This window comes from Paramecium tetraurelia (assembly GCF_000141845.1).
Source record: "Paramecium tetraurelia macronuclear, complete genome".
In the NCBI taxonomy this organism is placed as follows: Eukaryota; Ciliophora; class Oligohymenophorea; order Peniculida; family Parameciidae; genus Paramecium; species Paramecium tetraurelia.
The window spans coordinates 760,825-781,746 of NC_006058.1; the positions used below are offsets into that span (position 1 = coordinate 760,825).

The window sequence follows — 20,922 nt, forward strand, 5'->3', positions numbered from 1 at the left end:
CAGTACATTTCTTTAGTAGTTCCTAAAATCTATATCATTTTAGCTTAAGTTGATTATTTTATTCTTTTTTTCTATTCTCAATTAACAGATCAGAAATTTGATAGGAAATTAATAAATACTTTTTATAGAGCTGATTTAGTAATTCTTTATATATAATTTTTGACTGCAATTTAATCTAACCTAATTTATTAGAATATTTTTGGAACTATTTTAATATATGCTCTAAAATTCATTCTATAAGTATGAAATAACTGTTAATTGCTTACTATTTTCTTCAATGAAATTGGTTTGCTGTTAACAAATGCTTATGCTGGTCATAAAAAAAAGAGTTATCATTTTAATTATCATAACAATATTTATTAGTGGGTTGGCAGAACATCTTCTAAAGAATCAAGTATTTCATCGAGATCAATCTTCTTGACTATTGGATTCTAATTATGATGAAACCTGTTTTTCAGTTGGAAATAATTAGTTTCCTTCTAATTTAATTAGACATTGATAAATTAAAATATATATATATATGAGCGATCCATACGATTGGCCATTCCCAAGTAGGAAAGATTTGATGTACTTGTCATCAATAAGTATAAATTCTATATCATAAATTAGATAAACGAGATGTAGGCACTGTAAGACCTGATAAGTTAACAGGATAAGATTTTAATCTATAAACAAAGGACATTGATGGTAACTGAATTTTCAAAGTAGGTGCTTAACCATGTATGAAGCCATATAAATTTACTAATAAACAAGACTTTACAAATACAACAGATGATATTGCAGGCACTCGTTCAAAAGTATTGATTCCCTCAGTTGGAAGAGATGTAAAAAATTTGATTATTTTTAAGGGATTCTCTCTAAATAATCGAGATATCAAAGGCGCTTATCCATAATTGAATAAATTTCAGACTACAAGACCTCCAACAAATCCAGTAGATCCTGTTTATGTTCTCCCAAAAGCTGTACCTGTCGAACCTTTGCAACCGAAATTCATTAGAGATTAAATAAATATTGATGTACAGCGAATAATAATGAAAAGGACATACCAGGAACCAAACCCAATCCTCCTGCTGCGAAATTGAGAAAAACTGTTCACATATTTGATGAAGTGGATGGAGCAAAATCAAAACCTGCATTCATGCCAAGAGATCATATGGAAATTATGGATGTTAAAGACATCAATGAATATAGAGTATTTAAATCATCTCGTGTCACCAATCCACTTGAACCTGAATATTAATTAAAAGATGTTGAAGGTTAACCAGCTAATTCAAAATACGGTTTTGTGGGTGGAAGTAAGAGTAGAGTATTGCATCCGCAAATAAATTATAACACTAAGAATTTAGATACAAAAGATATAGAAGGGTGTCATGTAGGCGCTATTAGTGATCATTTTTTGATGAGATAAAAAAGATCTCAATATAGAGCTATTAATGACACTAAAGATGTACCTGGAGCTTAAGTTGGCACTTTGAGAAAAGGGCTACTCAATCATAGAGGCACTAATCCATTGACTCCTGAATATCAACTTTTAGGCAGAAATGAGATTTATAGTCAAAATGTTCCACGCACTGCTTTTGAAGGCAATCGACAGAATCAAGGAGGTGAGAAACCAAAAACTTAATAATCATTGAGATCAAATTCATTAAATAAAATAGAATAACCATTATCGACAGCCTAAAAATTTGATTAGTTTATAAAGAAATGAAGTATGATAGTAGATATCATAAAAATTTTACTAGTTCTAATTATTAAATGGATTCAGAATGTAATTTCTTTTCTTGCTCATCTAGCCATTTAGTTCTTTTTCCATCTTCCCAATATCCTATTTTTCGATCACCATTTGTACAAATACCAATACCATTTTACTTGCCTAATTTGTATATCAATTTACCATTTGTCCAACTAGATATCATCTTCTTGCCATCATTCCAAGTAAATTCACCAAAGCCATTTTTCTTATCATCTTAAAAATGCTATTAAAATTATATCACAATTACTCCTTTGAAAATTCTTCCGTCTGGAAAGGTTAACACTCCATAACCATTCATTTTTGACTTTTTCCATTATCCTTTATATACTCTTTTATCTGTCCAAGTCATTGTACCTTATCCTTCCAACTCATTATTAGAAAAGTCACCTTCATAGATAGTGCCATTGGAGAATTTTAAAATTCCTTAACCATGTTTTTTACCATCATTGTAGAATCCTTCGTATGAATTTCCATCTTACCAAACTTCTTTTCCCTTCCCATGTTACTTATCATTTTTCCACTTATTAATATGTCAAATAATAATACATTTCCTTCATATCGTGCCCCATTTTTACATAAATAAACACCATATCCATTACATTTATCATCCTTCCATTCTCCTTCATAATAATCTTCGTCATCTAAAATTAATTTGCCTTTGCCATTAAGTTTGCCTTCAAGGAAAGCACCCGAATAGATACTGCCCGAAGGCCATTTGAGAACTCCTTATCCATCCTTTAATCCGTTCATCCATTCTCCTTTATATGTAGTTCCATCTGAAAATGAGATTTCTAAATTAACTAAACCCATACCTTCTAATTGAACTCTCTACATTTTGCCTACAGTGCTTTAGATGAGTTAATTCTCTTTTTTCATACTACTAATGCTGGCATCAGATTTGCCTTAATCATTATCAGCGTTAAATCTCTCTGTTTCTTTATTATTTCTTTAACTTTCTTTTAATGATTTATTTTTCGATAATACAACCTCTTATTTATCATTGCCGCCTTTACTACTGATTTCTTAATCATTAGTACAGCAAGTATTACTACATGTTGCACCCATTTATAATTAAATAATTAAATTATGATAAATAGCTATCAAAACAACTGTTATATCATTTATTGGTATTACAGTTATCACTCTAGCTTAAATTGAATACCAATGATAACGTCGAGCCTGATTACACATAAGAATGAAGTGTAAAACAGGGGTAGGTATATTATCATACAAATAACATATATATTAAAATCGGCATTTATAAATCATAATATTATCTATAATTATACCACTATTATTGTTTCGATGAGCTATTTTTGGAAAAACCTATGAGGATCTCTAAAGATGGTTCAAAATTATTATGAATATATATTCATTTATTATTATAAAGGTTAACTTAGTGCTAAAAATTCAGGAGTGTAATGGCTATCTTGTTGAGAAAACAATTTAGTTTATTGGGGAGGTAAACTAAACTCTGGTGTTTATGATAATTGCATTGATATTTGATTTTCAAGTACGAAGGATTAATTTTATTCGCATATTTTATTTTCATGCTCTTCATATTAAATTTCATCTTAGTAAGTCATTTATTTAACATGATTAGCATTGAGATCAGTGTCTAGTTCAGGAATTGAAGGCAATTAACAAATCTGTCCCATCAAATTGGTAAAATTTAATTTATTTTACTAATTAAACTCTTCGTTCTAATTTGAATGATTCCTAATATTAGAAAGAAGGTTCAAAAAGATTTATTTAATTAGAAAGATCATTTAAAATAAGTTCTAAAAAATTAAAAAGAAAATAAATGATAATAACTTAGTATTAATTCGATCTTTAAACTTTGTATTGTTAGTATAATTATATATTACTTAATCGAATCTAATAGTAAATGTTTCTACAAGTTAATTGGAAAGAATTTGAATGACTTTGAAATATTTATTACATAAATTCAATTAATTAGGATCTAAAAAAATTGATTTTTTTTGTAAAAGCATTCAATTTAATTAACAAAAAATAATTTTGCATTAATAATTGATACTGTTTTATTGTCTTATTTTATGGATATAGAATTTTAAACTTGAGGGAGTTATTCTAATAGAGGTTTTTAGTTTGTATTAGTTATCTTGTTAATTAAATAATGTATTCTTAAATAAAATATTGGGTAATTATATTAATAATATTTTGAATTTGTTATGGACAATCAGAATAATGAGGATTACTCTGACTTCTTTAAAGGTAACAAAATGTAAAAATTAGAATAGTTGTGCTAGTAGGCGATGCTGGAGTTGGCAAAACACATTTAATGACCAGGTAATTAATTTATACAACTACAGATATGTGAAAGGTTGCCTACCAAAAAATGCTGTACCGACCATTGGGATTGAGTTTGCTGGAAAGACAGTCACTTTATAAAATGGCAAAAAGGTTAAGGCATAAATTTGGGATACCGCTGGACAGGAAAGGTACAGAGGAATCACAAGCACGTATTAGAATATAATTAATTCAGTCATTTTCGAAAAGCAGGAGGAGCTTTGGTTGTTTATGATGTAACAAAGGAGAAGACTTTTGAAAGTGTTGTTAAGTGGATGGAGGATTTGCGATATTAGGCCGAACCAGATGTGGTTATAATGTTAGTCGGTAATAAAATAGACTTAGTTGAAAACAATGGAAGCGCAAGGTTGTCATATTTCGTTATACATAGAAAAGTTTAAAAAGAAGACGCAAAAAATCTCGCATAACAGCATAAAGTATTGTTTGAGGAATCGAGTGCTGTCACAGGCTAGAATGTAGGATAATGCTTCGATAGATTGCTTTAAGGTTCTAATTGTCTTATCATTAGAAATGTACAAAATAAAATCACTAACCCCTGGACAAGATAATCAAAATCAAGGGATTTCATTAATCAATTAAAATCAGACCTAAAATCCTGACAACTGCAAATGTTGAAAATCATATATATTAAATCCATTTTATAATAAGTATTCACTCAATTTAACATTTTCTAGTTCTATCCCTCTTTTTAGTGAGTAACTATTCGAATATTAACGATTTTTTTATACTATTTCAAATTTTAATCATTTATTTAAATATCATATAAATTTATATTAAAGAAATGAAACAATATGTAGATAAACATATATGTTAACGTTTCAGCTTTCTTAGCTCTTTATGGTTAACTGAAATTTTGAAGGCCTTGAAGTATGCAACATGGTTTTAGTCCTAAGCAGTTTGCTCTATTATCTTGATGATGAGAATGGTTCGCTTTGATTGTTTTCATAGTCATAGATAATCTTGTTCCCCCCTACATCTAGATTGTTAAGCCTATTTTAATTATTATTATTAATACTATTTGTAACTAATAATAAATTTAGCATGTTGTATTAGATACATCTTTATCAATTTAAATCTATTGCGGATCACCTATTTCCTTTCCTTTGAATTTCTAAATAGTCGTAAACAATATTTATTATTATTTTATACAATATAAGGAAATTTAAAAACAATATATTGTTTGACTTTATCAACTTGCTCTGATAATCGTTCAAAGTAAGCAAATAGGATTTTAGAGATTACACGCACAATAAAGAAAAAGTTAAGTATTGCCAATAAGAAATAGGCTGGTATCACTATCTCCTATATGCCTAAACTCTAAGAAGTGTAGATAGTTTATGACAGAATTATTGAGACTTTGCAAATTGCAGTTTGTAAACTGTCAATGCTGTTCAAATCTCCTGCTTCATAAGGTTTATAATGATTAGTCAGATATCCATAAACCAAAAGTACAAAAAATATTAGGGATGACTTAACAGGTACATAGTCCTCGTAATAAATTAGAACATATATAATAAATTCTTTCTATAAGATTTTAATGGTTTCCCAATAATAGATGTCTACTTTATATTCATTATACAAGTATCCCCAAATTTTCCTGACTTTGCTTGTGTTTAAATGTGCTCTATTGTGATATACTACATACCAAAAGAACAACGGCATCAAAAATCCAACGATAATAAATGATGGTATGATAAAGAATGATAACCATTTATAATGTTGTTCAGTATTATAACCATATGCAACATTCCCAGTAATCCACAACACATTAGATATATTTCTATAAGACAATAAAGCAACCAAACCACTAATGATATTTGGAGATAAATAGATGTATATGTAAATAAAAGTTGTCGTTATGAAAGTAATGCTCATCTTCTTCTTCTTGTCAAAAATTAACAATAATAGATGCATTCCAATAAAAATAAGAATGTAAATGCCCACCATAACAAATGCCCATATAATTCTAAAGTATAAGATTGGAATTATAGTCATTTAAGCTAAGTAGCAATCCAATGAAAACGACATTGATTCTATTGGGTTTCCAACTGACCTAAATGTTAACTATATTCCTGCAGGAATTGATAATTGGAAAGTAGATATTGAACTAATAATCTATAAATAATTAGTAAACACTTTAAGCAGCACTGAGGTTTAAGAAGATGAAAAGATAATATGCTTTACAATAGTCTTTAATTTAGTGTAATAGGTAAACTCTTCAATTAATTTTATTGTGCTGTTGACAGATAAAAATACTGATAATAAAGTCCATATAAGGACAAAACCAATAGTTGCAATATTAGCAGCCATATCCTCACAGCTTGAGCATTGATATTATTAATACAAAGAAAATGATCCATCGCCTTAAATGTTATAGAGATCGCATTATTCGCATAAAGCACCTATGTGGCCCCGAAAGCAGGACTACTCCCCTGTGTGCCAACCTCCTTCGCAATTAACTCTCAAATGATAACACTCTTCTATAATATTGCTATAGTAATAGGCTCGCCAATATCCTTCTCTCAATTCTATCATAGCTGGCTGCAAACTTTTCATCTTGACTTCATCTCTAAACTCGCATTTTAAAGCATCTATAGTAACTGAAAACTAATTCTATGTGATATCACATTCTACACAACCTCCAGAGGTAGAATTTAAATATTCTCCCAATTAACATTTAAATGTTCTTAGTTATACTAATACATAATAATCAGAGATGACACTTGTTTTTTCATAAGGGAATACTTCATTAAATTAAAATACCTATATTTAATCACAAGCAATAGCCAATAGAAGTGATATTTTATTATCAGTTTGAGGATTAAAATAAATAATCAAATCATCCAAATTAAAATCACCAGTTGTTAAATTAAACTCTATTTTGGTAATTGATAGATATTATTTTGATTATTCTGGATCAAATTATAATTTGGAAAATAATACCTCTTCTGTATTTTAAATCTCTTAAGCATATATTGAACAAAATGAATTACTTAGATTAGTAATTTATTCTCCGAAAGAATTAATGGCGAGTATTCTAAAAGTCAAATTATAGTCCTCATAAGTTTAAGTAGTAAAATCAAAGTATTTATATTTAGAAATTCTAATTCCAGAGGGCAATAAAAGTGTTGAAGTTTTACTCTCTTATCCAAAAATGGAATATGGTACAATTTCACTTTCTTCAATCAAGGAAGAAGCATTCTTGAAAGCTATTTTATTTTGTAAAATTATGTGTGAATTAAACTTCAACTTTAATTATTTAGGATATTCCACAACATTATCCCCGTAATAATGAGCAATGTTATTTTTCATCTATAAATTCATAACTTTAGGTTATGCCATTTAATCATTACTCATATAAATACCTCCAGCAATATCTGCAGTATTATTAATTATTAAGCTGTTAATGACAGTAATTTGAGTGTTATTTGAAGAATAAAAAATTCCACCTCCTTTATACTAAGCTTCGTTGCTTAATATTTAACAATTATCAACTAGAAGATTTACACTTTAAATGTAGCAGGCTCCTCCATATAAGGCTTTGTTGTATAAAAATTAACTATCCTCAATTTTCATCTAAATATCATACAAAGGACTATATTCAATTTCCACTAAGTTTTAAGCTTTTAAAAGTCTATTGTTTTCATTCACAATATCATTTGATTAAGATTAGAAAATTGATAGGCATCCTAAAGTACCACATGTGTTATTTAATACTTTCATTTTTTTGATTTTTAATTTCAATGATGAAAAATCGAATTCTTAGATTGATATCAAACCAAAATAACAATTTTTACAATGACATGAATTCAATTCGATATTATCTAATTAAACCTCATGCAATTCCTAAAAACTATTGAGTTCAATTAGACTAAAATTATTAACAAAATATGTTTAAACTAAATTTAAGTTACAATTTAGTTAATTAGTATTATTCTTTAGTTTAGTTTAAACAGAAGGATTTAATAGAATATTTTTAAACTCAGTTGGACACAATAATTAATTATTGATGTTTTAGATTTCAGAGATACACTCCTATTTATTGAATTGATATATTGTGAGTGATTTAATGATCAAATTGTTAATAACGAGCCTTGCTTTAACATCTAAATAATATATATATTCTACATACCTTATCTTAAAGCAACTCTAATAATTTGTGAAGCAAAGATTGTAGAATTGAGAATCTCCACATTAAGAATATTAATATTTATTCCATTATATATCTCAATCAAATTTATTAGATGGATTTCGGGAAAGGAAGAATTTACTATCGTAAAATTGCTATATGAGATGTAAATGGCTGGATTTTCTTTTTAAAATGGTAAAATATCTTAAATAGATAAATCCTCAATTTATGACAAGTAGATATTGAATTCTTATTCAGTACTTTAAAATATTGATTAGTCTATGATAATATTCGATATTAGAGATTATAATTTACTTGGCGAAAAGAATAATATAGAGCTCTTAAACGAAAATGAATTTGCTATAGACACATCCTAAAGTATGATTTCATTTTAAATTCTAGATGCTTCTATATAGATAGCTCCTCCTTAAGTTCGAGAATACGCTCTATTTATTTTAGTCTCAGTTATTGCGAGATTTAAGCGACTTTTAGAAGCATCTATGTATAAGACCCCTCCTGAAGAAAATTAATTACTATTTAAAATTGTTAACGTATTTTCGAAAGAGGAATTGCTTATTATAATTTTTCCTGTTGATTTTGTGTTAATGTAAAAAGCTCCCCCATTTACTGCTAAAGAATTATTGATTACACACTATATCATAGTCAACTCATTAATAAAGAAATATCCACTTCCCCCTTAACTCATTATATAAAAGATTTCATTGACTATATCATTGTAATTTGTTTAATCTATAGGTATTAATAAGTGTTTTTGTAAAAGCTAATGAGATAATTGATTTTAATTAATGAACATACAATTTTAAACAACAAGGGTCTCTGATTTAATATATATATTAGAATCAGATGAGTTTGAAACTGTGTTCTACTAAAATAAGCAATCCTAGATAATAACCTATCCTATTTAAGAATCAATGATAATTGTAGACGAAGAATGTAATTAAGTGTCGTCTTCATATTTGTTAAGGAAATTTCCTTAAAACGTAGAGTTCTAAATGAGAATTTTAGTATCCTAGTAAGTTTAAAAAGAAATGATCGAAGAGAGTCGATTTAATTAGGTTATAATCAACATATTATTTGCAAATTATGAATTCGTAATAGTAATAAAACCAGGCTCCACTTAATCATTAAGGTTTTAGCCTTCAAAGATAAAGTAAGGGTAATCGATAATAACTTAATCCGATATATTCACATCATCAATATATACTTTGAGAAATGATTTAATACTTAAAACAAAGGGTAAATCAAAAAGGTAGAACTATCTAATGCAATTAATTGAGGTATGCAAAGATTTCAGTTCAAATTAAGGATTTTATAAAAGTGTAAATTTCTTCAATTCAACATGTTTGCTATTCCTTATTGTTAATTCTGGATAGCCTAATCCTCTAGTTATATTCAAATTTTCAAAAGTGCAATAACTACATTCAAAGTAGAGTTAACTAAGGTCGCTTGATACAAAACTATATGAAAGTTTACCCACTTAAACATAAAACTACTGATTATTAAATAAATAAAGATTATTAACAGTTATGCTTATGTTTGATACTTGATTTTATAATATATAAATAAAAGCCTTTTCTTAAACATATTTATTGTTAGTGAAATTGATATTTTCCAAATATAATACTTCTGAAGATTCTCTTACTTATTTTGATTCACTAAATTTTCCAATATTAGTAATTATATGCCCGAATTCTAGATAACATGCAACTACATCAAATCCAATAATGCTAAAAGTGTTGCCAATAAGAAATGATGATAAATCAAGAAATTTAACATTTGTAAGTTTAAAATTTTTGACTGAAATTTATTTTCCTGAAAGAATCCTAATAAAAGATGATGAATTCTCAAAGATTACATCAATCAGAGTGAAATTTTCTAATTATATTATGCCTATGTCATAATCTTTTTGGAAATTGGAAGTTATAAAACTTGAATTTCTTGTAAATAAAGTATTTTGAATTGTTACATTAATAAACGAAATAACACAGTTAAATGTATTATTTTCGGCAAAATAATAGAATAAAGTGGAGTTATACAAAAAATTATTAAAAACCCTGAAATTTTAAACTGTCATTTTTGAAACTTCTTTGCTAATAAAAGGGTAGTACTAAAAAAATATTGAATCAGTCAAGTTCAAATTAAATTTCATATCGATCATCGAAAAATATTTTGATCTATTGCATTTTAATGTGAAATCTAAGGTGTTGTTTTAATCAGTTTGGACAAAATTTACATTTTTAAATATTACTATTTAAGGATAATGTTTATTAGTAATCTCAAAGCGAAGTGTAATATTCTTTTCAATTGTTGCATAGTAAGGGGAAGGAGATTTAAAATCGAAATCTTCAAAAATGATTTAATCATAATTGATCACTCTAAAATAATTAAATGTTGAATATAGAACATATTTATTTAAAGCAAACATCTTAACATTTACTCTTTTTAAATTAAATACATTTTATTTTAAATTGTTTTATAGAGTGCTACCGAAATCAAGATATAGTTATGAAGATTCTAGTTAATAATTAATAGAAATCTCTTCGATATTTTAGCTATTATAATATTCTAGCAATTCAGGTGTTTCATACTATTACCACATATTGTATAGCGTTATATCTAAAAGATATTAATACATCTCAAGTAAATTGATATTTGTTTCTTCTGCTCTAGCATCAAGCAACTACCCTAAATTGTTATATACTTTAAATTTGATCTCTAAAGTTTTGGTACATTTTTAAAAATCTCTACAATTTTATAAAGATAGAGTTTCAGGTAAAATGTATTTATAATTTTAATTTTGATCTACATAATAGCACTTAAATGAATATTTTAAGTACTGAGAGGTCTAATTAAAAAATAGATTAATTTATGAGATTTCTGTTTAAGTTCTTGGATAACAAGCTGAACAATAGTTAGGACAAGTTTCACATTAAGAATCTATTTATAATTAATTTTCAAATTTATAACTTCTTAATTTATTAAAAACATTAGATTTGCATTTGAAACACCTAGATTAATATTGTTGAAAAGCATCGACCATTACTCTACAATCTTCGCAATCATCATCACATCCTAGAATACAAAAATTATTAAAAAGGACATAATTTACTTAACAGCTTAAACAATTAATTTCCTATTCAGAATCATCAGAATCAACGACATAGGTTTCAAATGGATGTTAACCATTTTAATTTATAAAATAGGAATAAAATGCTTTGATTTCCCATTTCCAATAATCTTTGTATTTACTACTCTATTAAGCACATGCTTTACAAGATTGTGGACATTGTTTGCATAATCCAGTTAATATGCTTGAATAATACCCTTCTTTACAAACAATACAGAATGAAGGTAATGTAGATGAATAATTATTAATACATTGTAAACACAATTTAGTATCTTAACAAAAAGTTGATTAAATTGAATCTGATAAAGATTGACTTTTTAAACAAACAATACCTTGATTTACATCTAAGCTCAATCCTACGTCACATTCCGCCATATCATCAGCTAATAATTGACATTTTTAAGTTTAGAAAGAATAATAGTATCCTTTAACACATTAAGCACATCCTAGATGAATTTAATACATATCCGATTGAATATTATCTCTATTTACATCTATTGAAACTATTAAATTATTGTCATTATCATAAACATATTCAATACAATACTCACAATTTTCTATTGAACAATAGCCACAATTTATTCCATCTAAACTAACATAATATTTCTTATTCTCTATGCAATAAAAACACTATTCTGAATCACATTATTGGCAAAATTATCCACAATCTATGCATAAATTATTTAAATAGTATTATTAATCTAAACAATAAAAGTCATACTAACACAGTTCTTCATTTCTATCATCAAAATAACACAATTCACATTTTGTACATAATTTACAAATTCCTTCAGCCGTTAAAGCATATTTAGATGAACATTAAACACAGAAGTATTCCGACTTGCAAAATTCACATCCTTCTATACATTAACGACATTCTCCTTATTATAAAAAATATCCGGCCTTGCAAAATGTTTAATTCTATTGCATATATTTACCTCCTACTACTTAGTAAGAAAATTCATAGCGATTATTAAAATTAATTTTATATCTTAATTTTAAATTAAAAATTACATCTCAGTGTTAGAATAGTATCGTTCAAAATAATAAAAAGGTGATTCTGAATTATCAGCGATTAAGTCAAAATCACACATAAAGGTTTGGTTAAAAATCCATGGACTAAGATAACATAAAGCACAATCTAATTTGTAGTCCTTTATATCTACGGAAAAATGGGGACTCATGATAAAGTAATATATATACCACTCTATGCAAGAACCATAATATTAAAAATATCCAAAATCACACTATACTTTGGATTCATCGCATTGATAATAACCAACAGTATCGCAAGATACTTCAAAATATTTCACCTCAAATACTCCATTGTAATCTGATAAGCCTTTGAAATATTAATAGAATGATACTTTTGCATTCTGCTGTTGAAAATGTTTCTAAATACCCATCTAAGCATAGGCATTAGTTAGTATTTGGGGAGTAAATTCTATTTAAATTTTCATTACAACTTAGACAATCGTTAGCCGTAATTCCTTTACAACTCGAACATGTATAATGGCAAGGAATTTCATAAGATGATTCATAATTCCTTTAGCAATAATAGGAGAACTTCCAATCACTTAAATATCCTCGAAAATTATAAAGAGATAAGTAATCACCTCCAATTTAAAATTTCAAGATCACATCAGAAAAATGATTAATTTGATTACTCCATTTGCACTCAATAAATTTATCATTTTAAGGAAAATATACTCTATAAATAGGTCTTCCTTGATTTAAGGAAGAGCCTTCTTCATACTAAATAAAATGCCATTGAGTCAATAAATCTTACAAAGAATCGTCTAAAATCTTAAAGGTTTCAATCTAATCAGAAGACAATACATAAGGGAAAGAATAGCTATAAGTAGAGGCTGAAAAACCATTCAAACTTCTTACTTTATGTTGATTATACAAAACCTTTAACAATTAATACTATTGCTATTGATTCTAAGAATTTATCCAATCTATTGATATACTTAATAATGCACTATCAAGTTTGATTTCTATATCTATTGGATTCTGCTTAACCCAACCTGAAAATTTATAAGCATTTTAAAAAATGTTGTCCGTTTAACCATCTGTACTTTGGCCTCCAGTGAAACTTTAATTAAAATGCAAGAGCTAAGTTTTGATTTACGTACAAATTAATTCGACATTACATGTTTATTTAAACGAATTTAAATCTTCTAAAATATTGATTGATGTGGTTTCTACTTATTTAATAATACCTAAAAATGGGTAGGTGATGATATTTGATTCTAATATTTAAATGTTTTTGAAATATCTTATTGAACTTTATAATTAATCGGTGTTTTTGACTTTGATCGTTGAATCTAATGTTTCCTAATATAATTAATCTAAATTAGATTAATAATAATAGAATAAGATATGATTAACATCATAATGATTATAAAAATAGAAGAAAATCCAAACTCCTTCAAAATTGAAAATATTAATTGGAAGAATTTTCTTCACTATTGATTAGTCTGTGTAAAAATAGATTATATAATTGATTGTCTTTTACAACTTATTAAGTTCAACAAAATTGAAAACTAATTATGACTCATCAGAAACCCTTATTAATGAGTAAATAAAGTAATTTATAGTATCTAAGGTTAATTATTCATCATTTAATTCTAAAATTTAAAACTTAACTCGTACATTGTAAATAATCCTCTTTGAATGGAACATATCGAAACCAGAATCCTTAACCAAAAGATGCAAACTCATTCTAATCATTCAAATCCTATATCTAATCAATTTAAATCAAATTATCATAATCCATTACATCCAATTAATTGTAAATGCATTAATTACACTTTACAATTAGAATGCTTTATCTAAATACATAAATACTTGAGTGAAAAACTTAGTAAAATGATTGCAATTTCCATTGTTAAAAATTTACAAAATAATTTTACAATTTGTATTATTATTATCAAAAAAATATATCAATAAATAAGTAATTCAACCTTGTTGTACGATGCGAAAACCTAACTAATCTCTTTAAGCACCCATAAAAATGATATATATTTATATTTATTATAAAAGGTCAGAGTATAGCCTAGATAATGTACTCATGATATTATAGTACTACTCTTTACAAGTCATCATTATGCCAAAAGACTCTATGTTATTTTATATATATTCAATTTAACTAATTTTTTAATTATTATGGGAATGCCTTAAAATAAAATTAGAATCAAGGATCTCCATTTTCCTTCGAGTTCTGTTGATATTTTTTTTTATTATTTTTATTGAGATATATTATAATCAATCTTTTGTATTGATTAATTATATTAGAATACAAATGAAAGGCTATTTTTAAAACTAAATTCAATTGAAAATTTATATATTAAATTAATTGTTGATAAAAATAGTTAATCGAAATCCTCATTTTATAGGATATCCTCTTTTATACTAGACTCAAAAAGATGAGATTTGATACAGAATGATTTAAAAATTAAGTTTATTGAAAAATGTAAATGAATAATGAAAAAAATAATAAATTGAAGAAAGATGCAATGATTAAGGCTAAAACTTCGAGTCGGTAAGAAATGAATTCATTATTGGAAGTTGGTGGATGTAAAACAATAGGAAAAGAATGAAATTATAAACACACAAAAATTTGATATTAAAAAAGAAAGGAAAAAATTTATAACATAAAATGTGATATATAACTCTTTGCAATAACATGGTGGAACACTTAAATTATAAATTATTATTAAATCATTAAATGATAGATGAATAGTGAATTTAAAAATAGTTTAATTTCAATAGTGAGGAATGTTAGCAATAAGAATAAATTAATTATGTTGATAAAATTTTGAAATGATTTATCCTTTTATCATTTTTAGTTTTAAGATAAATCTTCATGATTAAAATGTTATTCTTATTTAAATTTAAGAATTTATTTCTAAAAATAAAAAAGCCAATTTGGAAAATCTAACTTTAAAAAAGAATGAAGAAAAGGGCTTATTTGATATATATTAGAAAGAGAAATCTAATTTCAGAATTATTTAAAATAGTCAAAAATATATTATATAGATCAACAATTAACTATCTTTATGAATTCAACTGGCTTATGTTATACTCATTATTGCAGATTATCAAATATATCTTTATTATTTTAATACATGAGAATTTACTTTCACAGTATTTGATAAAATAACATCAATTATTCAAGAATTTTTGAATATAATTTGATAGTTATTGATTTCCAATATAAAATTAGATATTCAATCATTATTGAGCTGAATTATAGCAGCTAACACAAATATCAAAGTCACATTCTCTATCGCTCCAAACTCCCTGTCCTTTTTTAAATGGAACCTCTCCACAAAAATCACAAGAAATGCTTGCACGAGCCTATTAATTATAGAAAAAGTAATACATTTTAATCGAATTATAATAAATGGTTGTTTGGGCATTTTTAATTGTAAAAGTATGGTCTTTTACATTATTAGCAATAAATCTTTTAGCATTATTAACACTTAAATCTGGCTATTTCATTGCTTAATGCACATCTACCGCATTTTTGATTGTATATTGGTTGCATCCAAATTAATTGATGACCTTTATCGCAGGTTAGTTGTTTTATTACTTAAGGTCTAGCCACTAATTATTGCAGTATCTTAATTTATTCTTATTATTCTTATTAGGTGGCCTACTGCTGAATATATAGTTATTTAATCTGATTTATAATCTAGCTATAATCTTCAATCTATTATTTCAAAGCCCTAATGCAATTATGATCTTGACTTATCTTATAAATCGAAAGACATTTATCACAGGTGATTTTCCTAAATTAACATTTTTGTTTATGTTCTTCCAGATTTAGGTTTTTTACTTTCTCTTCGCATCCTTCATTCTAACAGTTTTGTATAGTGTGTTTACATTCTTTAATATGTGAATCTATCATCCCCAACTCAATAATTTGTTCACAATCAGCATTTTAGCATTTAAGATTTAAATGAGAAATTGAATTTTTAACAAACCTATGAGGTTCTTTGAGTTTAATATCACTTTCAGAACATCTATATGGACAATTTGCTTAAAATTATAATTATTAATACATTTCTTTTTCAACCAATCATTAATACATTCATGGCAATATAAATGTTAACAATTTTCGCATTCCTTTGGATTTACAACCAATTAACAGCATATACCACACAAGAAATTCTCATCAATATTATCAGGATTCACAATTAAGGATCTTAGCAATTATGAATTTATTTAAGACATTTGGTTGAATTAATTTATATTTTATTAATGCTTAAGTTGATTTAAGTATTTTTACCTTTACTCTTAAACTCTCTATTTGCAATAATGAGCATAATTTATTTATAACTAAAAGGTTAATAATCATACTTCTTGTATTCTGAAGTTTGTTGTTTAATCTTGGGAGCAGCCTTATTTATTGTAGCTCAAATTTAACCTAAGAAAAAGCAAATATGTAAATTTTTATATTCATTAATTTAGAACAAGATCATTCCCCGGTCCTCTTTATTATTCTATTATTGGTGTAGTTTTGCAGCCTGCTATAATTAGATTATAGATCGTTAACTTAGAATATATTAAGTTTGTTAATAGGTGGAATGTTATTCCTTCAAAAAATCAATTATACAAGTTAACAAAATTACATCAAAATTAAAAGGACAAAGGCACTCTTATAATCTACAACATTATTATTCATTATTATACTTGTTATTACATCACAGAAATAAAGTCAGTATCAGTTTGTAGAATTAGCTATAACATTTATTTTAGTGATAGTTTTTTTAGTCATTTAACTTTTGCCTAAGAAATTGGACAAAAAATCTTAAAATAAAATAATCTCACTTACCTAAAATTCAACTACTTAGTAAATTAATTCTTATCATTTATGGGAGAAATTCTTAGAGAAGTAAATTTTAGTTGTGTCAGCAAATAAAAATGATATTGTTATTGAAAAAATTAGTGAATATCTAGATTAATATTTAAAGGAGAAAAATCAAAATATTGATGACTATTTAAAAAATACTTAAATTATTGAAATCTCTTTTGTTAATGAAAATATCATACTAAATAAAATGATTGAAGTTAAACAATCTCTGTATTAGTATATAAAAGATATATTAAATGATAATTAAAAATAAAAAACCATTCCAAAAAATTTGAAAATATAACATTAATTTTAAGAAGATCAATCATCTAAATTAATGTCTCCCAAAGAATCTAGATCTCAATTATCAATTATGTTCAAATAAGATTCCCAATCTTAGAAAATATGTAGTACAAATAATGGAAATAATGCAATTGATTAAGTATATTTTTAATAATATTTAGAGTACATTTGAAAAAGAATTCTTGAACAAATCAACTAAAGATTTAAGTTTAATTTTGAGTAATTAACTTTAATAATCCTATTCTCCTTTGATTTAGAATAAATTCAAATTGTTAGGAATATATAACTAAGAAAAATACAATTATAAAAAAATCACATTTAATAACTAAAATTAAGCTCTAATTTTAGAGTTTGAGGAGGATAATATTGAATAATTAAAAATACAACTAAATGATATCTAAAACTAATATAAATTAACAGTCACTAAGATATTATGTTAGAGAGTATCATTAATGTTGAAAGATCTAAAATCTAAATTAAATTAAATAACAACTCAAAACCCAGATTTAAAACGATTAAATTAAATATAATCACAAATATATTTATTAAATCTATGTAATAAAAATATATTGTATTTTTTAACAGATGATTTTAAAGAAGGAAAACAATCTTAATTAAATTTGGATGTTTTTCTTAATAAAATTATTAGTAAATTAAGTTAAGATACTCTTATTTATGAGAAGGGTATAAAAATAAGCATTAACAATGAATTATTACTGAATCAAACTGTAATTACATATCCTTAATTTCTGTAATTCATAATTGTCAATCTCATATATAACTCAATTTAATAATGTTCAAAAACAGATTCTACTCATTCAATAATTATAAATTTAAAATAATTAAACAATGAAGATATTAAATTTGAAATTATAGATGATGCAGGAGGGTTACTTAACAAATTAGATTATTCAAGTAATATTATTGTTTATGGAAGGAGTTCTTGCTGGAAAATTAGGTATCTTTGTGGCTCAGAAGCTGTTGCCACATATATCATAATATCCAATATTGAAGTTTAAAACTATTGATTTGGATGGAACAAAAAAAGGAAATTTAGTCTCTTTTTAAATATCCAGACATATAAAAGAAATAAATAACTTGAAAAGTTACTCTACATAAAATATCTTGAATTAGGATATCTACAATGTAGCTAAGTTATTATAATCGTAATGAGAATGAATCAATCGATTTATATTTTATTATATTATTTATAATTCAACTAAATTTGTGTTAAAATACACTAATAATTTTACTTGGATGAATAAGGATGTAGAAGAAAAAATAAGGGAGAGAATCAAATCGCAGTATCCATTTCCCCCATATTAATCCTAACTTGATTTGTCTAAAGATATTTACGTGAGTTTGGCATAAGGAACTAAAGTATAAATGTATATGATTGTGAAGGTTTCTATTTTTGAATCTCCAACAGGAACAGGAAAGAGTTATGCGTTAATTGAGGGAGCTTTGAATTATTTAGAGGATATCAAGTCAAATACATTAATCAAAGTAAAATAGAAATGTTAAATTGATGATGGCATGCCAGATTGGTTTAATGAACCAGACGTTGAGCTAAAGTTAAATCCTTTAAGGAAACCTAATGGTATATTAGATTTTTGAAATAGAAAACAAACAATAGAAAAAACATGTTAAATTAGTAGATGATGATGCTATATTTGATTATTCAAGTAGTGAAGAAACACAAATTAATTTGAGAGGATAGTCATTGAATGATAAGATAATCTATTGTAGTCGTACTCATTCTTAATTGAAACAATTTATTAATGAAATTAGAAGATCTAAACATAAAGTTAGAGTTTCAACGATTGGATCTAGGTAGCAACTATGTGTCAATTAATCAATCTTAAGTAAGGCAAATAACAATGTTAATAAATTAAATCATCTTTGTAAAAGTCATAAAAAGTAGTGTTCTTATTACAAGTCTTTAGATACTTTGGAGTAATATACATAAGAAATATTTGACATAAATGATTTACTCACTGCGAGTAAGAAGTGTCAATCATGTCCTTATTATGCAGCCAAGGAATTGTCATTACAAGCTGATATTATTTGCACTCCTTATTAGTTGTTGATGGAATCAATAGATTAATATATTGAACCTATAATAATTGTAGATGAAGCCCATAATTTTGGTTCAGCTCTTTTACAAACTGAATCATGCGAAGTATCCTTAAGCTAATTAAATATTATTGTTGGGGGTATTGATGATTATAGAAAAAAGTATCACCAAAGGGTTAAAGCTAAAACTTTATATTATCTGAATTAATTATTACAATTATGTAAATCTTTAATAGATAAAATCAAAACAAAGTAAAGTGGGAGTCTCATAACTTTAATTGATTTCATGGTAGAAATAGGTATTCCTAAGATGAACATCATTAAATTAATAAAATTTTTACAAAATAAAGAGATGAGACAGAGAATTAATGGATTCATTGATTCATCATAAAATGTTACACACTATTCTAGCTTTGAATGTTTTTGTAAATTTATTTCGTAATTGATTCTCACATCCTAAAAGGAATCAATTCTATATATTGAAAAATCAAATACTATGAAATTGTCCAAAATTAATAATTATTCAAGTTTTTAAACTTTAATTGACAAATCAAGGAACTTAGTCTTTTTGGGAGGAACCCTATAACCATTGAATGAATTTGAAATATTCAAAGAGAGAGTTGATTCTAATGAGTTTATTTTTAAGGAATATCCTCATATAATTTCAAAAGACAGATGTTAATTATTAGTAATAAATGCATAATTAGAATATTCGTTTAAGTAAAAGAATGAAAATTTGAATTAACTTATGATTCAAACGAATTCACTTATTTAAGACATAGAAAAATGCATTCCAGAGGGAATTGTAATCTTCATGTAAACCTATACATTTTTAGAGTAATTCAAATAATATGCAAAATCAAATAATCTACAGTTTAGCAAATAAGTGTTTTTTGATGAGAAGTAAAGTTCTTAAATTCTGGAGAAATATTCTGAAGTGGCTAAAAAAGGTGCCATTCTATTATCAGTTGTAGGGGGTTCATTGTCAGAAGGAATTAACTTTTCTGATCATTTAGCTAGAGCAGTAATTATATTTGGAGTTCCATACCCAAATCTTGATAGTTTTGAACTGAAAGAATAAATTAATATAAATGGGAATTAATATTATGATAATATCACAATGAGAGCAGTTAATTAATGTATTGGAAGAGTTATCAGACATAAAAACGATTATGGTCTGCTCTTCTTAATAGACAAAAGATTTTCAGAAGATAAACTAAGATTAAAGTTTTCGACTTGGTTATAGAACAGAATCACAATTTAAAATGATTTTAAGGGAACTAATTTTTTTGAATCATTTAAGAAGATACTCTGATTAA

At 25.9% G+C, this 20,922-nt stretch overlaps 8 protein-coding genes across 8 annotated transcripts; 4 read left to right on the forward strand and 4 right to left on the reverse strand. All coding sequences in view use genetic code 6, as the record gives it.

The window, feature by feature from the left end:
• The first annotated feature begins 520 nt into the window (after nucleotides 1–520).
• On the forward strand, nucleotides 521–1,708 carry PTMB.386 (hypothetical protein). Its single annotated transcript, XM_001347174.1, is given in 4 exon segments — nucleotides 521–584; nucleotides 610–687; nucleotides 706–1,016; nucleotides 1,040–1,708. 4 exon segments carry the CDS (start codon nucleotides 521–523, stop codon nucleotides 1,706–1,708), a joined length of 1,122 nt encoding a protein of 373 aa, XP_001347210.1.
• Nucleotides 1,709–1,724: 16 nt separating this feature from the next.
• On the reverse strand, nucleotides 1,725–2,944 carry PTMB.387c (MORN repeat protein). The annotated part of the gene is made up of 3 exons (XM_001347175.1): nucleotides 1,725–1,976; nucleotides 2,001–2,273; nucleotides 2,300–2,944. 3 exons carry the CDS (start codon nucleotides 2,942–2,944, stop codon nucleotides 1,725–1,727), a joined length of 1,170 nt encoding a protein of 389 aa, XP_001347211.1.
• A 158-nt stretch (nucleotides 2,945–3,102) lies between these two features.
• PTMB.388c (hypothetical protein) lies at nucleotides 3,103–3,747 on the reverse strand. The annotated part of the gene is made up of 1 exon (XM_001347176.1): nucleotides 3,103–3,747. The coding sequence occupies one exon, from the start codon at nucleotides 3,745–3,747 to the stop codon at nucleotides 3,103–3,105; it is 645 nt and encodes a 214-aa protein (XP_001347212.1).
• A 198-nt stretch (nucleotides 3,748–3,945) lies between these two features.
• On the forward strand, nucleotides 3,946–4,699 carry PTMB.389 (Small GTP-binding protein). The annotated part of the gene is made up of 5 exons (XM_001347177.1): nucleotides 3,946–3,988; nucleotides 4,015–4,063; nucleotides 4,087–4,236; nucleotides 4,260–4,570; nucleotides 4,593–4,699. 5 exons carry the CDS (start codon nucleotides 3,946–3,948, stop codon nucleotides 4,697–4,699), a joined length of 660 nt encoding a protein of 219 aa, XP_001347213.1.
• Nucleotides 4,700–5,032: 333 nt separating this feature from the next.
• On the reverse strand, nucleotides 5,033–14,088 carry PTMB.390c (Surface protein with furin-like cysteine repeats). Its single annotated transcript, XM_001347178.1, has 4 exons — nucleotides 5,033–8,190; nucleotides 8,217–12,352; nucleotides 12,376–12,703; nucleotides 12,729–14,088. 4 exons carry the CDS (start codon nucleotides 14,086–14,088, stop codon nucleotides 5,033–5,035), a joined length of 8,982 nt encoding a protein of 2,993 aa, XP_001347214.1.
• A 1,512-nt stretch (nucleotides 14,089–15,600) lies between these two features.
• PTMB.391c (hypothetical protein) lies at nucleotides 15,601–16,605 on the reverse strand. Its single annotated transcript, XM_001347179.1, has 3 exons — nucleotides 15,601–15,726; nucleotides 15,752–16,410; nucleotides 16,434–16,605. 3 exons carry the CDS (start codon nucleotides 16,603–16,605, stop codon nucleotides 15,601–15,603), a joined length of 957 nt encoding a protein of 318 aa, XP_001347215.1.
• A 27-nt stretch (nucleotides 16,606–16,632) lies between these two features.
• Nucleotides 16,633–18,700, forward strand: PTMB.392 (hypothetical protein). Its single annotated transcript, XM_001347180.1, has 4 exons — nucleotides 16,633–16,816; nucleotides 16,843–17,666; nucleotides 17,689–18,442; nucleotides 18,465–18,700. 4 exons carry the CDS (start codon nucleotides 16,633–16,635, stop codon nucleotides 18,698–18,700), a joined length of 1,998 nt encoding a protein of 665 aa, XP_001347216.1.
• An 84-nt stretch (nucleotides 18,701–18,784) lies between these two features.
• Nucleotides 18,785–20,918, forward strand: PTMB.393 (Helicase). Its single annotated transcript, XM_001347181.1, has 2 exons — nucleotides 18,785–19,127; nucleotides 19,150–20,918. 2 exons carry the CDS (start codon nucleotides 18,785–18,787, stop codon nucleotides 20,916–20,918), a joined length of 2,112 nt encoding a protein of 703 aa, XP_001347217.1.
• Nucleotides 20,919–20,922: the final 4 nt, after the last annotated feature.